The sequence below is a fragment of the Anguilla anguilla genome, chromosome 5 (genome assembly GCF_013347855.1).
Source record: "Anguilla anguilla isolate fAngAng1 chromosome 5, fAngAng1.pri, whole genome shotgun sequence".
Classification (NCBI taxonomy): domain Eukaryota; kingdom Metazoa; phylum Chordata; class Actinopteri; order Anguilliformes; family Anguillidae; genus Anguilla; species Anguilla anguilla.
This window is the reverse complement of record NC_049205.1, coordinates 33,092,441-33,112,691: the sequence shown is the minus strand read 5'-3', so window position 1 is coordinate 33,112,691 and position 20,251 is coordinate 33,092,441. Positions and strand designations below refer to the sequence as shown.

The following is a 20,251-nucleotide window of genomic DNA, read 5'->3' as shown; positions in this document are numbered from 1 at the left end:
TTAATTATCTGCTTGGCTAGGTACTGAATTTTAAGGAATTTTTAGTCCATATTTTAAAATGTTATTCTGTCATGCAGTTCCTTAAGGTATTCCTATTTTGACCATTAATAATACTTCAGGAAACTGTTTCATATTTAGAACACAAGTTCTAAGTCACAAGTTCTGTCATTTAAAATTACGTTACATCTTACACATACATTTATATATTTTACAGATTTTAGTCTGACAGTGTGTTAAGCTTTTAGATCACTCTAACGAGTAGCCTAACAGTTTACATTGACTTTCTGATGTTTACAGCAAGTCTACATCAATGTAAAAAAGCAGTAAATGTATTTATTAAAATTTCAACTCACTATGTCATAATGCATCAACACTTTCAGTTTAAGAAATTTAAATGCTCTAACCTTTTTAATACTACGGTTTGCATGCACAGACAACACTGTTGTACCTGGGGTTTTTGAGGGTTGAAAACAGTAATATTGCTGTTCTTTATTCAACAGTCACAATATGTGCTATTGCTGCAGCTCATTAGAAAGCCAATGCCACCTGATATGAAGTAAACAATTTGAGGTGATACTTCCTATGGCTTTAAATTTATTTAATTTTTGTACATTTTCTTTATGGTAAGTACCTCATGTTTGATGACAACAGGTAGAATACAAAAATCTACAGACTGCAGAACTGCATCACTGCTCAGCTTAAAATACAAATGAATAAGCATGAATGATCAACACGCTATTGAACATACTATAAAAATACAGCTGGCTATTTCCTAAAACGCTAGACAGGCCTATATTCCGTATGCCACATGTCAGTAAATTAATGTCATGAAATGGCATGCTATTTGATAGACATTAATCAATATGAAAAACCTAAGCTTACAAGGTCACAATCAACTATGCAATTATAAGATTGCGTGAATAATTTGCAAGAATTGCATATTTTTGAAAGGAAAGGCGTTCACTTTGTTTCTTCTCAGTTCTAACACTGGGTTGTTTGATTTTTAGTTGGGTTGCAGTTTTGTCTGTTTCTCGCATCTTTCCGCCACTTGTAAATGGTTATGGAAAAATAGTTTCACTGGGGAAAAAAGTCACAGAGTTCCCACTGTTCAACTGTAAATCACGCCAATAAAAAAAATAATAATCTGCCTTGATGAGCGTTATCAGGGCGCGACAAAGACCAAAGAAGATTTTTTTACGTCACAGTCAGCCGGAAACATTGCATTCACTTGAAATTAATTAATGAATACATGCATGATATGTTTCATTGATAGACATTTACAGTTATAGTCGCCTGGTGTGGATATCGTCCAAAAACAGAAATCATTTACCTGGAGATCGAAGAAATGTCCAGATAGTCCATATTTTTAAATCATCGTACAGGCTCGAGGTTAAGAATGAGTACAGGGTAACAAATTATTTTATTTGAGAGGGGAAAACTCACTGAACTAGAGTGACGTAGCCTTGTGTAGGCTACTAAAAACAACATGAGGACTATTTTAGGACTAGTATTTTTTCCCCTTTACCAACCCATGTTGCTCATGCTGGTCAATTATGCGGTCAAACGCTACGTGTTTCTGAGCAATGATCAATTACAGGCTGTCAGTAATAATAGTGAATGATGGTGCTAAGCCACCCCTCTCCGAAAACCCTTTATTGATTAACTCGTAACCGAACGAGAGAGCGTGCCCCATGTGCACAAAAACAGCCTCTGACACTTCTTTTCCACAACAAATCAAAAAGCAGCGAGAAAGCCTACAAATGACTATAATCTGGTGCAAACTGAGGAAGAAAAAGAAAATAAAAACTTCATTTTTGCACACATGGAATTATTTTAAGGTTTGAGTTTCTGAATATCGATTAGTTTGGATGTGCTGCCTATTTTGAATCACTGTAATGAACTTCGTTCGATTTTAAATAATTACATAAGGTGCTACATAATTCAAGAATTTGTTTGCACCAGCAACTGATTATCCGATGATTATATATATATATATATATATATATATAATACACACACACACATTTTTGAATTCAATGAAATTGACATTAATTTTAATTATTCACATTTTTTATTTAGTTGTTGTTACTTGTATCATTCACCCCGTGATTGTTAACACAATGTAGTCTCCGGCCAACCAGAATCTCATTTCAAATGTCTCTCGCTCGACTGGGCTGCAAATCACCCTGTTTACAATCTCACACCACCAACACTCGCATCAATTAGTAACTGTCTGACCATTGATTTTTCCAACCTAGAACATTACAATATTGCAGACATTTGTCCTCGACGTCCTCAGGTTTATGTCAATATAATTTTTAAGTTCTTACTTTAATCTCGTGTCTATTTCTACATTCTCCTGATTCGATTTGTACAACACTTCTAACCCGGTGCCAGAGGGAAATTAATTTGTATAGATCATAATGCATTTTTTTCTTTCCATATGTTTCTGGATTTGTCCATTTTCATTTTGTTGGATTTTCAGGGACTTGAGAACAATCTTCTGAAAACTGTTCTTCAAGAAAATGTATCACGTCAGTTCTAATAGCGAAAACATTTGCTGAAATAACATATAAAATAAATGAATGATAGTGATGATGATGATGATGATGATGATGATGATGATGATGATGATGAATAGGAGTGTACAGCCAATTTATAGCCTACAATAAAATATGTAAGTTTAACAGGATTTCTTTTATTTTATCATTAATAAGTAAATAAAAGGCGTTCTAAGTAGGTGTAGGTGACGCAAAAAAAGAGTAGATCCATCTAGCCTGAAGCGGCTCTTTAAATATTCAGTGGAAAATAATGGCATCCGTGGTATTACCAATAGTAACGATATTATCTTCATCCCTCAATATCACCTCATCTGATAGCTTCGTTTGTCTTTCCCACGTAATAGTCGGCGAACGCACATAACAGTGCTGCAGCTTCAGGAGGGACTATTTGCTCTCGAAACAGAAACTGAAGAATTATACATAACGATGATTGTTGTTGCAACTATTTTCGGATTATTACTACTTTATTATTTTCCTCGGTTACAGATTGGTAGGCTACAGTATTCAGTCGTGGCCCTTGTATCAAATTTTAGTCGTGGAATTTTGTTTTTAAAAAACCACCCTCTAATATATAAAATATAATGCAAATTGGTGCCTGTCTTGCTTAGGCTATACAAATAATGTACATTTCCATCTGTTGTTGTCCATAGATCGGCGTGTTTTATAAAACACTTAGGCCTATTTCTAATCAAGTTGTGGTAATCTTTAAATTACAAGCAGCCTATCGGTATCTAACTTTACTTTGAAATATATAGAAGGCATTCATTTCTGGCGACATCAATTGTCTGATCGCTCATGTGTCTCGTGAGTTTATGAGTTTAGTTCCTTAAATCTACTGTTTGTTTGCATAATTTCTTCATGCAAATAAACCTGTCACAGCCTGCAGATAAAACAGGGGCTTTGCCTGTCCGAGGTTACAGGAACTCACCCACAGCGTTCGCAGAACTACCGATGTCTATCTTGCATCAAAAGCAAATATGAATATAGTCAACACAATTGCAGTTAACAAAACTTGAATTAAAAAATGCGAATGTTTTCGGTTATAGCCAAAACGTGTAGCTTAGTTCTATCTTGCAGTCTAATAATGTGAAAGCGCTACCAACTCTAAGAAAAATCACAACTGTCAAACGTTATGAACGAATAAAGTGAGAATGCGTTTGGGTCAAAATGCTCTAACTGGATCTTTGCTAAGTAGGCAACTTTGATATTCCCTCTTCCTGTCCTTGCCACTTGCTCGTACATATACGCAGACACACACACAGCCTATGCGTAATGCTATAGCTTGCACCTCGATCGGTGTATGATAGAATATACCGGTGGCCAATAGCATCCTAGATGGGCGGGGCTGTAGATTTCTCTATGTTCCATGGGGCCCTTAAAGTTTGTTTGTTCGCGGAAGGCAGTGTGTGGTGAAAAACGTGTTCGCTGTCCTGAACGACGATAATGAAAACGAATATGATTGGGATATTTGAGCCATTCCGTGGACTTTGAAGACTTTGGCATCGCGATTAGGCACGAATCTTCGTGTGCTCACTCGACCAACATTTTCTGCTGTAGCGAATGGAGAAACGAATGTGTAGCGACAGAAACGGCGTTTACCATTACACAAGATCTGAATGACAACGAGCCTGATGCAAATCTGAAGGAGGAATTAAACTAGACGACATCAGTGTGGCGTGGAAAAGTAGTTCCTCTGTAAACGCATGGATGTTTCATTATTGTCGTCTGTTGTCGGTTTAATTTATTGAAACTTTTGTGGGTTTGTTTTTCCTTAGATAAATTGGAGCGACACCTCAGAGCGCATGGGCGCAGGACTTGTGCGTTCCAGTAGTATCAAAGATAAGTTGGACGCATCTCCCAGTTGGTTGCTAAGAAGGGATAACTGTAGCCTAACTCACGCGAGTTGGAACATCCAGCCTTTCCTCCTCACCCAACTCATTGGGTGGGAGCTGAGAGAAAGACAAGAGTCCCCAGCAAATCAGGAGCTAATTGATTAAAGAGACTTCATTTGAATAGGGGGCTGGCGAGGTGCCAATCGTCTTTCAAAGAGACCCTGTATGATTAATCGCAAAGCATTATTTATAATTATAATTATAGCAGACCACATGCGCGGTGGATGGGCTCAATTTCTGTAATTTTGAGAAGATTTTTTTTAGCAATATCTTATTCTGCTGTGGCTGATGTGTGAGCCAGCATGTCACGGAGGAAACAAGCAAAGCCACAACATTTCCAATCGGACCCGCATCTGGCCATGTCCGAATACAATGGTAAGTTTTAGTCGTGGTTTAAATCCGACCGATTTATGTCACAGGCTTAAAATTATGTGTTTGTTTTTTGTATGTTATTTATTTATTTGACAGACTCTTAATGTGGAATTCAATTTCGTTAAAATAGCCAGTTTCACTGTGTGGCTAACTTCTTGTGTTACCGTACACTTTCATACAGAAGTTGTAAGACAATAGGCCTATTTGAATATAAACTCATGCAATCGTTCGATTTTAACATTTAATTGTAGTTGAACAAGTTATAGTATGGCATTTCCTTCCATTGTGACCCTGGCCTCAGAAAGTGTTTCACGTAGGCTACATCGCGCCTTCTCAAGCAACATGTTTATAAACAGGTCAAGACGATGATGTTGGCTACGTCTACGATGATTAGTAGATGTAGGCTATGTTGTAGCTTACGTCTACAGTGATTCGTGCCTCCATGTGCTATTTCAGTGCTGGTTCCATTTCACCGGGAAGATTAGCATTAAAACAAATGCGTGTATAGCCTACAAGTTTTGTATGCTATAGTTTAAAGTGGTTAGCAACAATAGTATTAGGGGCTTTTGTATTTAGCGTAGTTCTGCACTGCTGCTGTCCGAAATATCGCAAAGATCAAAGGGACCTACGATATGAAGTGTATTTCTTTAAACTTTAATCGTGATTAATATGATACTTTAGACTGCAAAGGCCTGTGCGTGGATTTGCCTCACACTCTGTTTAACTTGTAAGACTTCGTCCGATTGTAGCCTACCACCAAGTCAAAGTAGGCTACATTGTCTACGCGTTAAATATAAAAATATATACCTAGGCTGTATACAGTGAGGAAATAAGAAAAGACTGGAGAAGTGTAGCAAATTATGAGATATTGTAGGCTATTAGCTAAGACACAAACTAATAGGCAATTGTAAAAAAGCAACATTTAAATGATCGGTTTCTTAGTCGATAATATTAATGTGATTAATATGCATTTATTGTATTTTTGTAGTTTCTTTCTGTGTGTTTAATACAGTTTATTACACACCATCTCATGTAGACAAGATTGGATTTTTCAGCAAAGTTTATCCAATTCTATTTAGCATGCCACCTGCTTGTGTGGAAAGTATCGTTTCCGAATTACATTGCAAAATGTTTCTAAGTAAAAATGGTGGTTCCAATTAAGAAGAGAGAACATTGCTTAAACAGAGAAATAAATTATATGCTTTCTGCTGGTACCAGGGTCACAATCAATTGACTTGCAGAATTCAGGACGTTCCTGAGTCTCTCAAACACGACATGCATCTTGCGGCCCATTTTAACGTTTACAATATTTGTAAACGAATTTACTAAATACTTGCGTTTATAAATTAATGATTACTTTCAGTATGTATTAATCACATCAACGACTAGCTGTTCTCCATTCTATAGTTTGATAGATACTTTCTCGAATATGAGAATGTATTTTAAATGCTAGCATACGTTGTCTGTAGTAATTAATTTTTATTCTGAGTTTGAAATTTTATCTAAATAAATACAGTGCCAGCCTATTAATGTACAAGGAGTTTTAACGTTTCAGCACAGTCCTTTTTCAAAGGTCACAGCCCCAACATTCTCCTTTTGTAACAAAGTAAAATGCAACATTTGACTTTATTCGAGATTGCGCTTGTGTTTTTACCTTCTTTTGCAAGATTGGCAAACTTTGTGCTTAAATGAACATTCAACAGTTGACTATCATTTACAAGGGCAATCGATTTTTTTTTTTAATTCAAGTTAAAAAAGTTTACTGCTGGACTGCAAAATGTTTATTAACCTACATCAATAAATATGAAGCAGTTGTCTCTAAAACTACCGATCTGTATTTCTAGCTTAGCCTATTGTCTGTTTTACATTTCATATGTCACATTAAGTGTCTTCTAAATGTTCTTGGTGCGGTAATGTTTCAAGGCTTCGTGTTAAAACAAGGTATACATATATGATAATTTATTTGTGAACCGATTTGACATACTAATTGTAAATATAAAACGGAAAGTGCACCATTTCCAACAAAAAAAGAAAAAAATAAAACGTTTGGGAGTGAATTACGTTTTCTGTTTGAAACATCAGCATTTAAAATAAAAATAAATAAGCATCGGCATACAATAAAACGATGAAATTATCCTATTTATTGGACGCTTGATTGCCTTCTATTCATATTATGAAATATACGTCATATTTATACCTAAGAATTATATTTTTCAAATGTCTGGTTCTGCCTCTTTGTTGACGGAGGGCCTTTATCTTTTGGCCACTAGTTGCCGAAATGCTATGTAAGCCTGTTTTCAAAATAGTAATATTACTAAAAATGAAATGACATAGAATCATTGTTGTCAGAGTAGTTTTGTACATGTTAATATAAGTTGTGTAAGTCTGCACATACATGTAACCATTCCTTTTTCTTACAAAATGAAAGGGGCCCAACTATCACATGTAATGTAATGTATTTTGATACAGACGTAGTTCTCAAATGTAAGATTTAATTTAACATCCAATTCTTGTAGATAGACAGATGTAGATAAGTACACAACTAGTTTTTAACAGTCAACACAATCACTTGATGTTTGTTCACAATAAGTAAATGTTATGTTAAAACATATTCACTCACCAGTTTTTCTGGATTGTGTTGCATGAACAGGAACCAAGTACAGTCGATACCCAGACATGCTTGTTTTCGCATATGTGCCACGTTTTTTTCTCCCTCAAAATTCAGTACATTTGCGAATGGCAGTTTATCGTTTTTTTGTCCACAGGCTTGAACTTTTAATTCTTTTACAAAAACTATGCCAAAGTTCAAAATGTAATGCCTTGAATTCTTCGTTTAGTGCTTTCACAGTTGAATGACCTGTTATTAATGAAAAATTATCTCTCACTCTCTTTCTCTCTCCCTCTCCCTCACACGCACACTCAGTCACACACACACACCTTGCAGATATCCTATGTCGAAAGTGCCCAGGAGACTCCTTGTTTTTGCAAAAAAAAAAAAAAAAAAAAGGCGTGTGCATGGTTAATAGATTTGTGGCAGTGTTAGTGCCAGCTATGAATGAGGACTGAGGGGCGCGCGCAGCCCATCGTATGCACTCCCTCACCCCCCATCATTTTCTACAAGGGTGGGATGTTGAAGTAAGCCCCTGACACTGTGCTGTTTTAACCTTTGCCAACCCCCTCCTGCGAGAAGGTGCAGGCAGTTCAGGGCACGACGTGTTCCCCTGCACCTAGCTGTTGACCCCATGACTTTGAGCCATAGGTGGCCTGACAGGATGCTTCCACATTATTCGAGTGAAGGGGGGCCTCTGGTCTGTGCAGCTGCTATACTGGTCACTGTATTCCCCTTTCACCTCCACAGAACAACCCCCCCCCACCCCACCCCACCCCACCCTGCCACGTAAAGAAAGATTTGCAGGGTGGTCCTCTCACTTTTTTCATCGTGCAACAGGGATTCGGTTACTTGTCATTTTGCCACTGTTTATATAGTGCAAGTTTAGATGTAGCCTTGAGGAGTTCCTTTTCTATTCTCTTCCCCTTTTTTCTTTGAGTGTGTCAGCTGAACAGAGCTGGAGAAGCCAGTCCCTTTCCTGGAAACTAGCTTTACTGGAACCCCATCTAGTGTTCACTTGAGTGCTTCAATGGGTTTAGCCATCCTGTCAGTGTACTGAGTGCTAGAGAAAGTTCTCTGCTGGCATATCTTTTGTGAAATCTGGAGTGGCAACAAGGCTGCGTCTGCACTACAGAGATGTATGTACAAACTTGGACTGTCATTGGTTTTCTCCTACTTTCCCACTTTTTTTGTCTTGGTCAGCCTGTCTGCAGATTTATATTCGGGAGGTTCATAATCTGCTCCTTTTCTCTTGTCTGTTGTTAATACAGAGATTCAGAACTGTAGTGCACTGTTCACACAGAGAATGCTGTGTTTTTCAATTCAGGGATCATCCAGTGAAATGCTGAGAAACTCCTTCCATACAAAACTCGCATTGTCTTTTTAGAGTATAAAATGGCTTCTTTTTAGCGTGTGCAATCTTAAGAATGACATCTGTTAATTGTGTGGCTTGATTTTTGTTTCAGGTATTGTTCAGGTTTTGTTCACACATTGTTCATGTGTGTGTAAAGTTTTGCTCAGTGAAGTTCTCACACTTATTATAACTGGTTCACGGAATCACTCTGCCATTTAGTATTGTAGCCATTTAGAATTGTGAAAGAGTCTTTAAAATATATTTTTGTAAAACTACTATAATGATGATTGTGCATTTGGGTGTAAAAAAAGTAATATTAAAAAAAATACATATTTATATGCAGTTGTGTAACTGCAAAAAATAAAAACCATAAAAGTAATTAAAATGTAATTTGTAAGCAAGTATGTTTTGCAACCACGTTATTAATTTTTAGAAGAAATATTTAACTTGGGGATCATGCTTGAAGTTAATTGCATTGAAATGAGCAAACAGTTCCTCTTATGGTTTCTCTCTCCATCTCTTGCTCTTTCTCTCTATGTATGTGTATGTGTTCCCCAATTTAAAATGGTGAAATTAACTTTGTATTCCTCGAGGGGAAGTTTGTCTTGCACACTTAAGTGCTGCTCAATTCATAAATATTTGAACAATTCAAACAAAACATTAATATGTTATATGAGAAACATCATTCGTACTGAAGCAATGCAGTGACTTTTGCGAAGTAAGGCTTTGTTGAAGGTAATTTACTGTAACTTTTGGCTATAGACACAACTGTTGATTATAGACTCAATGCACTGTTTCTGTTTATTATATATATATTTAAAAAAAAACCTGAACCTGCACCTTTTGATTAGATTTTAGTTTTTACTAATTAGATGTAAATGTTTGAAGTAAATGTATTTAAAATGTGCTGTAATAATTTAGTGGGGTTTTGTCAACATTGTTCTTATTTTACAAGGTTATTTTAGAGCTATACATACAAGAAATGTTACATTACAGGATTAAATTATTGATTAGAAGGAATATAACTAATTCCAAGCAAAGTTGTATTTTATTACATGTTTTTCTGATTATTTTGGTGACATGTAATTTGCATTTTGGAATAATTCTATTATTCAATACCTCTTCAGTAGATACCCCTCAGCTTAGCTTGATTCTTGGTTCTTATTGTGTATTTTCTTTATCCATGCACAGTGATTTTTTTTGTGTATATTGAGGGGTAATTTCAGCAAATCACTGCTCTCCCTTTGAGCTCCTGAATATTTAAAGTTATTAAAAGTTGTGTCTCCCATTTTGCATGGTTCAGTGGTGTGAAGCCAGGTTTTACTGTCATGGCAACTTTGTGTTATCTGATTTTTTTCAGTACAGAAACACTGGGGGAGATAATCCTTGAATTAAACAAGATCTGCTTTCAGGGGCCGCTAAGATGGCTGGGCAGCATTGTGTTCGGCAGCCCTGCAGCTCTCATGCTGAGTAAACAATAGGAAACCATCCTGCCATTCAATGGAGTAGGGTCGAAGTTTTTTGTGTTAAATTTGCAAATGAATCCTTGTGCTGATAAAAATGTAGAGGTCTGGTGTGACAGTGAATGCTGTGAAAGGGATTCATTGAAAATAACAATTTGTAAAGCAACAGACATGTTAAATGGCAGAAATTTGGAGCAACTAAATGAAAGCACTGCAAAGATGGGAGCAGAGCAATAGTGTCAAAGGGTGTCAACTTGTTTTGTTGGCTGGTGGGGATTTTGAAAAGTGATAGTTCAAATAAAGGTGTTCTATATTTCTAGGTTTACTGTCTTTTTTACATAAAATGTTTTGAAAGCCTCTTGCTTTTACATTTTGCTATTCTATTTTGAATTCAGTGTGTGAGCAATTTAGCACTGCACTGAATACAGATTTTTACAGATTATCACATTAACATTTTATATGGGAATGTTCAAATAACTTTTGGTTTATTACTTATAAATTAAGTCAGACGCAACGAGTGAATTGCTTGCTTAAGTATATATTTATTGTACATATTTTGTGTGTGCGTGCATGTGTGTGGGTGTGTGTGTGTGTGGGCTGCTCAGCAATGAATACTTAAAAATCCTTATAATTTTTTTTTCCTGCAAAATTTTTATGAATAAATGGTTCCCAGTTTCCCAGCCTTTCCTTCAAGTTTAATAAAGTTTTGTAAAAACCAGGGGCGGGTTTCCCGATAATGTTGGATTTTAGGATTATCGAGTTGTTTATGAGGTTCTTAAGCAACAAACGTTCTCATTAAGTGTGTTTCCCAAACACAATTGTTAGATGGACTCTTAAGAGGAACTTAACAAAGAGCTTCTTTGCAAAGCACATTCCTGCTAAAGTATGAGTAGTTGTACAAACTCAGGACATCGATTTATCATCTTGTTTTTAGCCGATCAACACTAAAAAATGAACTGCTCAAAATGTGAGAATAGGCTATAATCGTTTTATTATAAACTATAACCATTTTGATTCCAAGTGTCTTATTGAACTAAATGCATAAATATTTTAAAAAGGATTCCATGAATAATAGACTAAGCAATTAAGGAAAATTTCCTGAAAATTACACACCCCTGGCCTCATCTGTGAAGCAGTCTTCTAGATCCTAAGTGTGGCATTTATTCTCACGACGCTACTTTGTTGCCTACGTAGTCTTCTATACCTTTGGTTCAGGCGCATAGTTCTCGGAAGTGGAGCCATGACAATTAACCAATTAATCTCCACAATGCAGGGGTGGCAATGTTGGGGTGGCCTTATTTATACAATAATACAGGTGTAGCAATTTGTTTTATTAATGAAACGCAATTTGATGATCATTTGCTTTTTAATGGGATTAGAAATAGTTGTCAATGTGACATTATCGTATTCAATTTAATATACTGTCATTCCAAATAATATTCAAATAGTTTGAAGTTTGATAGTCAATTAGTTTGAGCAGTTTTTATTTCATGGGTATATATTTTTACGATATTTATTCTGAATATACATGAAAAGAATAGACTGAGGCTACTACAGATTTTAGTCTATTGTTGGCTGATTGTAAGCATGCCTTGAAAGTGCATGCATAGTGTGTGTGCCACCAGAGTGGACGGCTGTGAGCGGGATCTTCGCTGCACTGTGGAGGTTTTTCGCTGCAAACGGCCCATTACTTAAGAGCGAACTAAAGAGAAACTTGTTACGAATGTGTTTGGGAAACTCAAGTTATTTTAAGAGCAGTCATAAGTATTCAAAGAGGTTTGTAGCGTTAAAACCCACCGCAGATTTTATGTATTTATTAGAAGTCATTTTACGAGTCTTAACATTTAAGGCATTCAGCCAATAAGAATTGGTATCTTGTATCTTTCCCCTTATGTTGATTTGTGTAAATTTTACATGGGATAAAATAAATTCCATTTATGCAGTTTTGACATTTTGCAAAGACAGTCTGGACACTGAAGGGGGTGTACACATTGGCAAATTGATTGCAACCTGAGTGGATTTAAGTTTCTATCAACAGAAGCCGGTATTCTTCGGTCAGTTTTTCAAGTACAAATTCAACACTTGAAATATTGGATATTATCTGTTAAGATTCATTCCTTCAATACAACATTCAAATCCTTCTATAAAAACTATTGTTCTGTTTTATATTGCGCTATAATTGTTGAAGACAATAGTCGTATGATGTTAGATGTATGCATATGTTCATCTGCTCAGATCATTTTTGAAGAAAGTTTTCTCTTGAATTCTGTCTTCCTCTTGTATCACTTTTGAGTTGCTTTTGTGTGTATGCCACAATTGGATAAGTAAAACCGCAGATTAACAAAAAGAATACAACAAAAGAATTTAAATGGATAAAGCTGCTTCTTCAGCTGTAACATATTTCAGAATGGCTAATCCTTTGCCCCTGCTTGTTTTTCAGGGATCACGGAATCCTGGTCGGAGACTGTGGCCTGTAAAGACTCTAATGTTCATGTCTGTGGCAGATGTTGCGCAGAGTTCTTTGAACTATCAGATCTTGAACAACACCAGAAGAATTGCGCTAAGAATCAATTAGTTCTGATAGTCAATGAAAATCCAGCCTCCCCTTCTAAAACATTCTCCCCCAGCTCCCCTCCTGATAATCTTGATGAGCAGATGAATGACAGAGTTAATAACACAGATCAAGCGGAGTGCGTTGACCTCTCAGAGCAGAACACACTCGACACAGAGGAATCCATGGATTTGGAGCTTTCCGGAAATCACAGTGGCCGCAACGGCAGTAGCAGCAGCTGCTGCAGCAGCAGCAGCAGTAGCAGCAGCTCTGTCAGTAACAGCAACGGCAACAACAACAACTCTGATTCCGCTGTAGGGATCTCAGCCATTTCAACGTCTCTACCTCAGCTTGGTAACCTGACTGACCTGAGTGGCTTCTCAATGATCAACAGTAACGTCATCATTGAAAATCTACAAAGCACTAAGGTGGCTGTGGCCCAGTTCTCCCAAGAGACTCGCTCCACAGGGAGCAGCAAAGTGGCAGTCCCGGCCCTAATGGAGCAGCTCCTGGCCCTGCAGCAGCAGCAAATCCATCAGCTTCGGCTCATTGAACAGATCCGTCACCAGATCTTACTGCTGGCCTCTCAAAATCCTGAAGTGCCAGTGTCCTCTAGCTCCACCCAAGGTACACTGAGGACATCAGCTAACCCGCTGACAACTCTCAGCTCACATCTTTCCCAGCAGCTCGCTGCGGCTGCGGGATTGGCACAGAGTCTCGCGAGCCAGTCTGCCAGCATCAGCAGCCTGAGGCAGCTGACTGCAGCCGCCCAGCTACCTCTGATAAACCCCGGAAATGGCATTGCACCGTCAGTCACTGAATCATCTCGGAGCATTGATGCCCTGCCCTCTGACAAGCGGCCCTCTCATGTAGGTGACCTTCAACCGCAGCTCGGAGGCTCGTCCCTTGTGAAAATGTCAGCACCAGCTTTTGGGATCAGTAGTTTGCTGCACTCTGTAGCTAACCCCCTCCTACCTCAGCCCCCTTCAGGCAACTCCATGTTTTCAAACACATTGCCCAGTGTCGGCACAACTGTGGAAGGTCTGAATCCCTTGGCTGCTCTGGCCCAGCAGAGGAAAAACAAGCCAACTCACATCACCCATTTCGAACCTAAAAGCAGTTCAGAGGATGCTTTCTTCAAACATAAGTGCAGGTTTTGTGCCAAGGTGTTTGGAAGTGATAGCGCCTTGCAAATCCACCTGCGATCGCACACTGGGGAGAGGCCATACAAATGCAACATCTGTGGGAACCGTTTTTCCACTCGTGGGAATCTTAAAGTCCATTTCCAACGGCACAAAGAAAAATATCCTCACATCCAGATGAATCCATACCCTGTCCCAGAGCATTTGGATAATATACCAACCAGCACTGGCATTCCATATGGCATGTCTATGCCACCAGAGAAGCCGGTTACTAGTTGGTTGGATAGCAAGCCAGTTCTTTCCACCATGACTTCTTCAGTGGGCATGTTGCTGCCTCCAACTATCCCCAGCCTGCCTCCTTTCATTAAAAAGGAGGAAAACCACTCAACTGCGATAACCAGCCCTTCTGGTTCTGTTAAAAGTGACTCAGGTACAGCAGAGCCAGCTGTAAAATGTAATGAGGCTATATCGGAAGAAGAGGATGGCGGCACCCTGCCTATTTCAAATGGCAAAACTGAGGAGAGCAACCAACTGTTGAACGATTTTACAAGTTCTAGCTCGGCCAGGGAGAGCACCACTGACTATGCTTTCAGTAACAGCCCTACCATGACCACCAATCCACTCATGCCCCTCATGTCAGAGCAGTTCAAGGCTAAGTTTCCCTTTGGAGGCCTCCTTGATCCACTGCAAGCATCAGAGACCTCCAAGCTACAGCAGCTGGTGGAAAACATTGACAAGAAAGTGACCGACCCAAACAAATGCGTCATCTGCCACCGGGTACTCAGCTGCCACAGCGCCCTGAAAATGCACTACCGCACGCACACTGGGGAGAGGCCCTTCAAGTGCAAAGTGTGCGGACGAGCATTTACCACCAAAGGGAACCTCAAAACGCACTACAGTGTCCACCGTGCTATGCCTCCGCTGAGGGTACAGCACTCTTGCCCCATCTGCCAGAAAAAGTTTACCAATGCTGTGGTTCTCCAGCAGCACATCAGGATGCACATGGGTGGGCAGATTCCGAACACGCCCCTCCCAGACAGTTATCCAGAGTCCATGGGGTCTGATGCTGGCTCGTTCGATGAGGGGAACTTTGATGACCTGGAGAACTTTTCTGATGAGAACATGGAGTATATGGAGGACTTTCCAGACAGCAGCATCCTAGATACCCCCAGGTCTGTTGATGCTTCCCAGGACAGTATGTGTTCCTCCCCAACACCTGCAGAGATGATGGGGGTGCCTGGTTCAGACAGCCTGGGGAAGATGGCTAACCAGGGGCTAGCAGAGGAGCTGCAGGCAAGCAGGCTGAAGAATGGATCCATGGAGGGGGATCACCTCACTAATGACTCCTCATCCTTTGGGGGGGACATTGAGAGCCAAAACACAGGAAGTCCAGCTATCTCAGAAACTACCTCTTCTGTGCGAGCCCCCTCCCCCTCCAGCAGTATGCCGGGGCCCCACAAGTCTCCTAACTTTGATGACAGGCAGCAGAGGGCTTTCTCGCTGGACCACTTCAGTGCCGGCCTCATGCAGCCATGTTCTGTCAGCTCTGGAGCTGTAGACCTGACATCTTGTAACCCCTCAAAAGACCCTCTGGGCATGCTGTTCCATCTCCGTGATCGGGGAACCTTCAAGAACACAGCATGTGATATCTGCGGCAAAACGTTTGCCTGTCAGAGTGCCTTGGACATTCATTACCGAAGCCATACCAAAGAACGACCATTTATTTGCACTGCCTGTAACCGGGGCTTTTCAACTAAGGGCAACCTTAAACAGCACATGCTCACCCACCAGATGCGAGACCTGCCCTCGCAGCTCTTTGAGCCATCAAATTCCAGCCTGGCTTCCAGCCCTAGCCCGTCACTTTTGTCAGTGAGCTCTCTGTCCTCTATAGTAAAGACTGAGTCCAATGGCTTCCTGCCTGGCTCCTACCAGGACTACAAGGACCCCACCCTGGCAACCTCTACAACTACTGCTCCATCGGTAGCCTCCGCAGCCCCCCTGCGAAGGACGCACAAGCAGCACTACTGCAACACGTGCGGAAAGACTTTTTCATCGTCAAGTGCCCTGCAGATCCATGAGAGGACCCACACTGGCGAGAAACCCTTCTCTTGTACTATCTGCGGCCGAGCATTCACCACCAAAGGCAATCTTAAGGTACATACTCATTTTCTTTTTCAGTTCACTTCTTGGATAATGTTCAGAGAAAATCATCTGAACTAGTTTTTTATATGAAAAGAAGTTCAAGCCAGAAGCACAAAAATTATAAGGACAAATTCTGTATTTGTTAAGTATTCTAAGAGCATTTATATTGTGTGTTTTTTCTGTCCCTTTCTTACACACACGATACCTTTATAAGACACACAATACTTTTATCCCCACACAATCAGGTTGTGTGTAATAAAGTGCATCAGATGATAAAGCATTATCTTTGGATACATTATGAGGAGAGCTGAATGAGGATATGATGGCTGCTGATTTTTAAAATTTAGATTGAACAGAACAGAAATTGAACTGCTCCATTCTTGATCAAGTAAAGTCTGTTCTTGAAATGAACAGAAATCCACAGTGTATATGTGGATGAGATAGCACTACAGTAAAAAATGAACTTAATAAAAATGAATAAAAAACTAATAATAATAATAATTATCTGGGGAAGCTGATTATACCATGACATAATACTCTGGAAGGAATAAAAAAACACAAAATTTGTGGGAAAATCGGCCCTTTACATCTTTATTAACTGCTCTAGAATCAGGAACTTCTGAAAAGGATCTCCATGCCGTAAGCCATTAATTTCCAATGAGGTGGTACATTTTTGAAATTGAGAACAATAATTGTTAAAATATTGATGTTTGGAGGTTGCTCCTTGAGTTTTTTGATAAGAAAACTTTTTTACTGAGGAATCTGGTTGTCACTGTGAAAAGTTCACAAGTTGTTTGCAATGATTTACCAGTTCCTTCAAAAGAGTTTATTATTATTCAAGGAATAACATCTAACATTTTCAAATAGAAACTTTCATTAAATTGAAGAAACTATCTCTTTGAAAATGAACGGCTTCAGAATGGCAGTTTGTTTAATGAGCTGCTGTCCAGTTTCCCAGCTTATTAGGTTCCAACGTCTTCCTGAATAGTTATATTTGAGTAAAATGTAAATGTATGGGGGTGTCTCATGGCGTAGCTTGTGGAGCACTGTCTACATGCTCATTACGAGCCGCGACATCGGTGGTTTAAGTCCGACCGCGTGGCCTTTGTCGCACGTCTCTCCCTCTCTCTTCCCCTGTTCTTCATGTCTCTCTACACTGTTCTGTCCAATAAAGCTGGAAAAAAACTGATGTAATGACTGATATAATGAGCTGCTGGTGTGGCAGTGCTATCGTATCCTCGGGGAGAAGTGTTTGGATACACACTTGTGTTTTCTGTTCACAGTGTTGATCCATTGCCTAAAAATAACATTTCCTTTACTGTTTCTGTAATTTTGTCAAGGTGATAATATTCAACAATTGATGGTATTGAGCTGCTCTAAATATACTTTTTGCATTTTATTCAAATCAATGCATAGCACATGGTATATTTGAAGTATTTAATTGAATTGACTGCAGTTACTGTTGAAATGTGGTCTTGAGACATGCTAACCATGTAGTTTTCTGTCCCTTCGGCATCATGTCTAAAAATGTTGTCATTGTCTTCTGACTGTGTTCTCGCAACAGTCACCCTGGGGAAAAGATGATTGAATGGCAGAAAAAAAAGATGTTTGTAACGGTCGTTTCTGTGGAAAACATGCAAAATGTAATACTGTCCACAGCTATGAGAATAGGCACAGCAATTTTAACCAGGACTTTGAGGCTTTCCCTTAGAGATTTGTGCAATAGGGTGACCTTAATTACTTAAAGAAATAGCTTTTCACCGGTTAGGGTTAGAACAGTTTCAACTGTTGTGCAACAGCAAGAAATTAAGTGGCTAAGAGACACTGTTCACAAGTCAGAGACCAAGCCACATGCAGTTAGCTATACTATTGAGAGTAAATGCATGTGAGATATAAATGTAAGATCATTACATTATTACAACTTGAGACTGATTGTCAGTTCTTGCAGTGTGTACTGTTGTAGTGCTGAAGATTATATGCAATGCGTTTGACAGTGTATCTTTTCGTTTGAACAGGTCCACATGGGAACACACATGTGGAACAGTGTCCCGGCCAGACGGGGCCGCAGACTGTCTGTAGACGGCCCCATGGCTTTCCTGGGCACCAACACCATCAAATTCCCCGAGATCTTCCAGAAGGACTTGGCGGCCCGAATGGGCAATGGGGACCCAGCAAGCTTCTGGAACCAGTACGCAGCTGCATTCTCCAATGGCCTGGCCATGAAGACCAATGAGATCTCAGTCATCCAGAATGGGGGACTCCCCCCGCTGTCCGGAAGCATCGGGAACGGGGGCAGCTCGCCAGTAGGCGGCCTGACAGGCAGCCTTGAGAAGCTGCACAGCACAGAACCCAATGCCTCCCTGGCCAGGCTGGAGAGCATGGCCAACACAGAGAATGAGACTCACTTCCGCTTCACACGATTCATGGAGGACAACAAAGAAATTGTTACCAATTAGCAGTCACCCCAACACAAACATGAAGGAGTGGGGAAAGGAGTTGAAGCTCTGGCTCCCTTTTTAAACTTTACAGATTAAAAAAGTTAACTTTTTTTGAAGATGCCTTTTTGTACAATGTACAATGTTATAGTTTTATGGAGTTTATTTATTAGTGATGATGTCCTTGCTTGAAATCAAATGGAAACATTAACATTTTGTTTAGTTTTCAGTTCTGGCCAGAATGGACTCGTATGGGTGCTTGAAAAGGTGCTCCTGGGACGTGGCATTTGCAACCATTTCTGGGCAGATTACTTTACCTTGACATTAAATTATTTTATATTTGTAGTCCATATAACATAGTCATTGCCATCCAAGTAATGCATTAGATCTTTAATAAATCAATGAAAAAGGCTGTAAAACATATGCAGTTCTGTGCTAGATGCCCACCAACTGTATATTATCATTTCTAACCAATGGTAAGATATTGACACAGCAGATATCTTTACTGATTTTCACTATTTTTTTTGTTTGTTTTTGTTAACTGCTATTTCACTCATTTTGTAAAATTAATGTTTTGCTCTGAACTGTATTTTCTATTGTGCTTATGTTCTTTTGTATTTTGTCTTTCATTTGTTTATCGGCGCTGAAAACAACAGTTTAAAGTTAATGTGCTGGATTTCCACATTGCTGCTATGTCTGGCGTCTTTGTTGACATCATATGCAAAATATGTTTAGATGCTTGTGTAAATAATGTCAGGTGTGGAATAATGAAATTATTTCAACAAATGCATATATATTCCTCACTAGACCAGAGTTCATCCTGACCAGGGGACAATTAAATAGTGTTTTTTTTATAAATATATAAATATATATAATGTTTGCAAATATTTGGACTGTTACATGCACTTTCTTGGAAAGTTGAAAGATCTTTATGAGTCCTGTTTCTTTACAGTTTAATACGTACTAACTACTACAATACTGTCATTCTTTACTCTAATAATCAAATACATCATTTTTCCAAAAGACAATGCATTATGTGTTACTTTCATTTTTTGTTTGTGATATTTATATGAATGCATTTGGTATGGAAACACATGACCATCAGTTTGTGAGGACAAAGTGGTTTGTCAAAACTGGTTTGTCAAGGTACTGTGCTAAATGTTTTGAGTTGCAGTTGATTATCGAAGCGAAATCCCAGATAGTACAAGAGCTCTAATGAAATGTTTGCTATGATAATGCTACACAATTCTGAGCAATCACCTTGATTGTGTGATTGGCCCTGGTCATTAAAAACCTTCTGATGGCTGAGGTCAAATTCATTGGTCTATCATTCACACTGTTGTCAGCCTTCTGAATCTTTAATTGCATTATCGATCAGATTGAGATCCTTAGTCTTTCAGTGCGCATTAATGGCTTTAGCAGACTCTGCACCACAGAAGAATTACTTAAAAAGGGGTATTTATTTGTTTATTTTAACTTTACATTTTCAATGGAGGACCGCATTTGATTTTAATACGTTTCTGAGAAAACTTCACAAAGTGGGTGTATTATGTCATAAACAAGGCTTGGGGGAGAGTTGCTATGAATGTTTTTGGATTTTACTCATTTTATAACTGTTTTTTGATTTTACTCATTACTCAGAGACTATTTAGCCTAGCACTATGAAATTTTACTACAAACGGCTTTCACAAGTCTGCAGTAATTGGCTGTTTAAATTACATTCATAACTTA

At 38.9% G+C, this 20,251-nt stretch overlaps 1 protein-coding gene across 2 annotated transcripts; it reads left to right on the top strand.

Annotated features, from left to right (window-relative positions):
- Positions 1-3,937: 3,937 nt before the first annotated feature.
- Positions 3,938-19,835, top strand: sall1a (spalt-like transcription factor 1a). 2 transcript variants are annotated; one of them, XM_035417903.1, is made up of 3 exons: positions 3,938-4,828; positions 12,691-16,097; positions 18,101-19,835. In XM_035417903.1, the coding sequence occupies exons 1-3, from the start codon at positions 4,756-4,758 to the stop codon at positions 18,539-18,541; spliced, it is 3,921 nt and encodes a 1,306-aa protein (XP_035273794.1). In that variant the 5' UTR covers positions 3,938-4,755; the 3' UTR covers positions 18,542-19,835. The 2 variants fall into 2 exon arrangements, with proteins under 2 accessions (XP_035273794.1, XP_035273795.1); XM_035417904.1 differs by lacking the exon at positions 3,938-4,828 and adding an exon at positions 8,263-8,572.
- The last annotated feature ends 416 nt before the right edge of the window (positions 19,836-20,251 follow it).

Bases quoted from the DNA above. Each gene is read 5' to 3' on its own strand.
- sall1a (XM_035417903.1), top strand. From the start codon at position 4,756: ATGTCACGGAGGAAACAAGCAAAGCCACAACATTTCCAATCGGACCCG. The intron at 4,829-12,690 runs GTAAGTTTTAGT...CTTGTTTTTCAG, and splicing joins GGCCATGTCCGAATACAATG to GGATCACGGAATCCTGGTCG. The intron at 16,098-18,100 runs GTACATACTCAT...TCGTTTGAACAG, and splicing joins CCACCAAAGGCAATCTTAAG to GTCCACATGGGAACACACAT.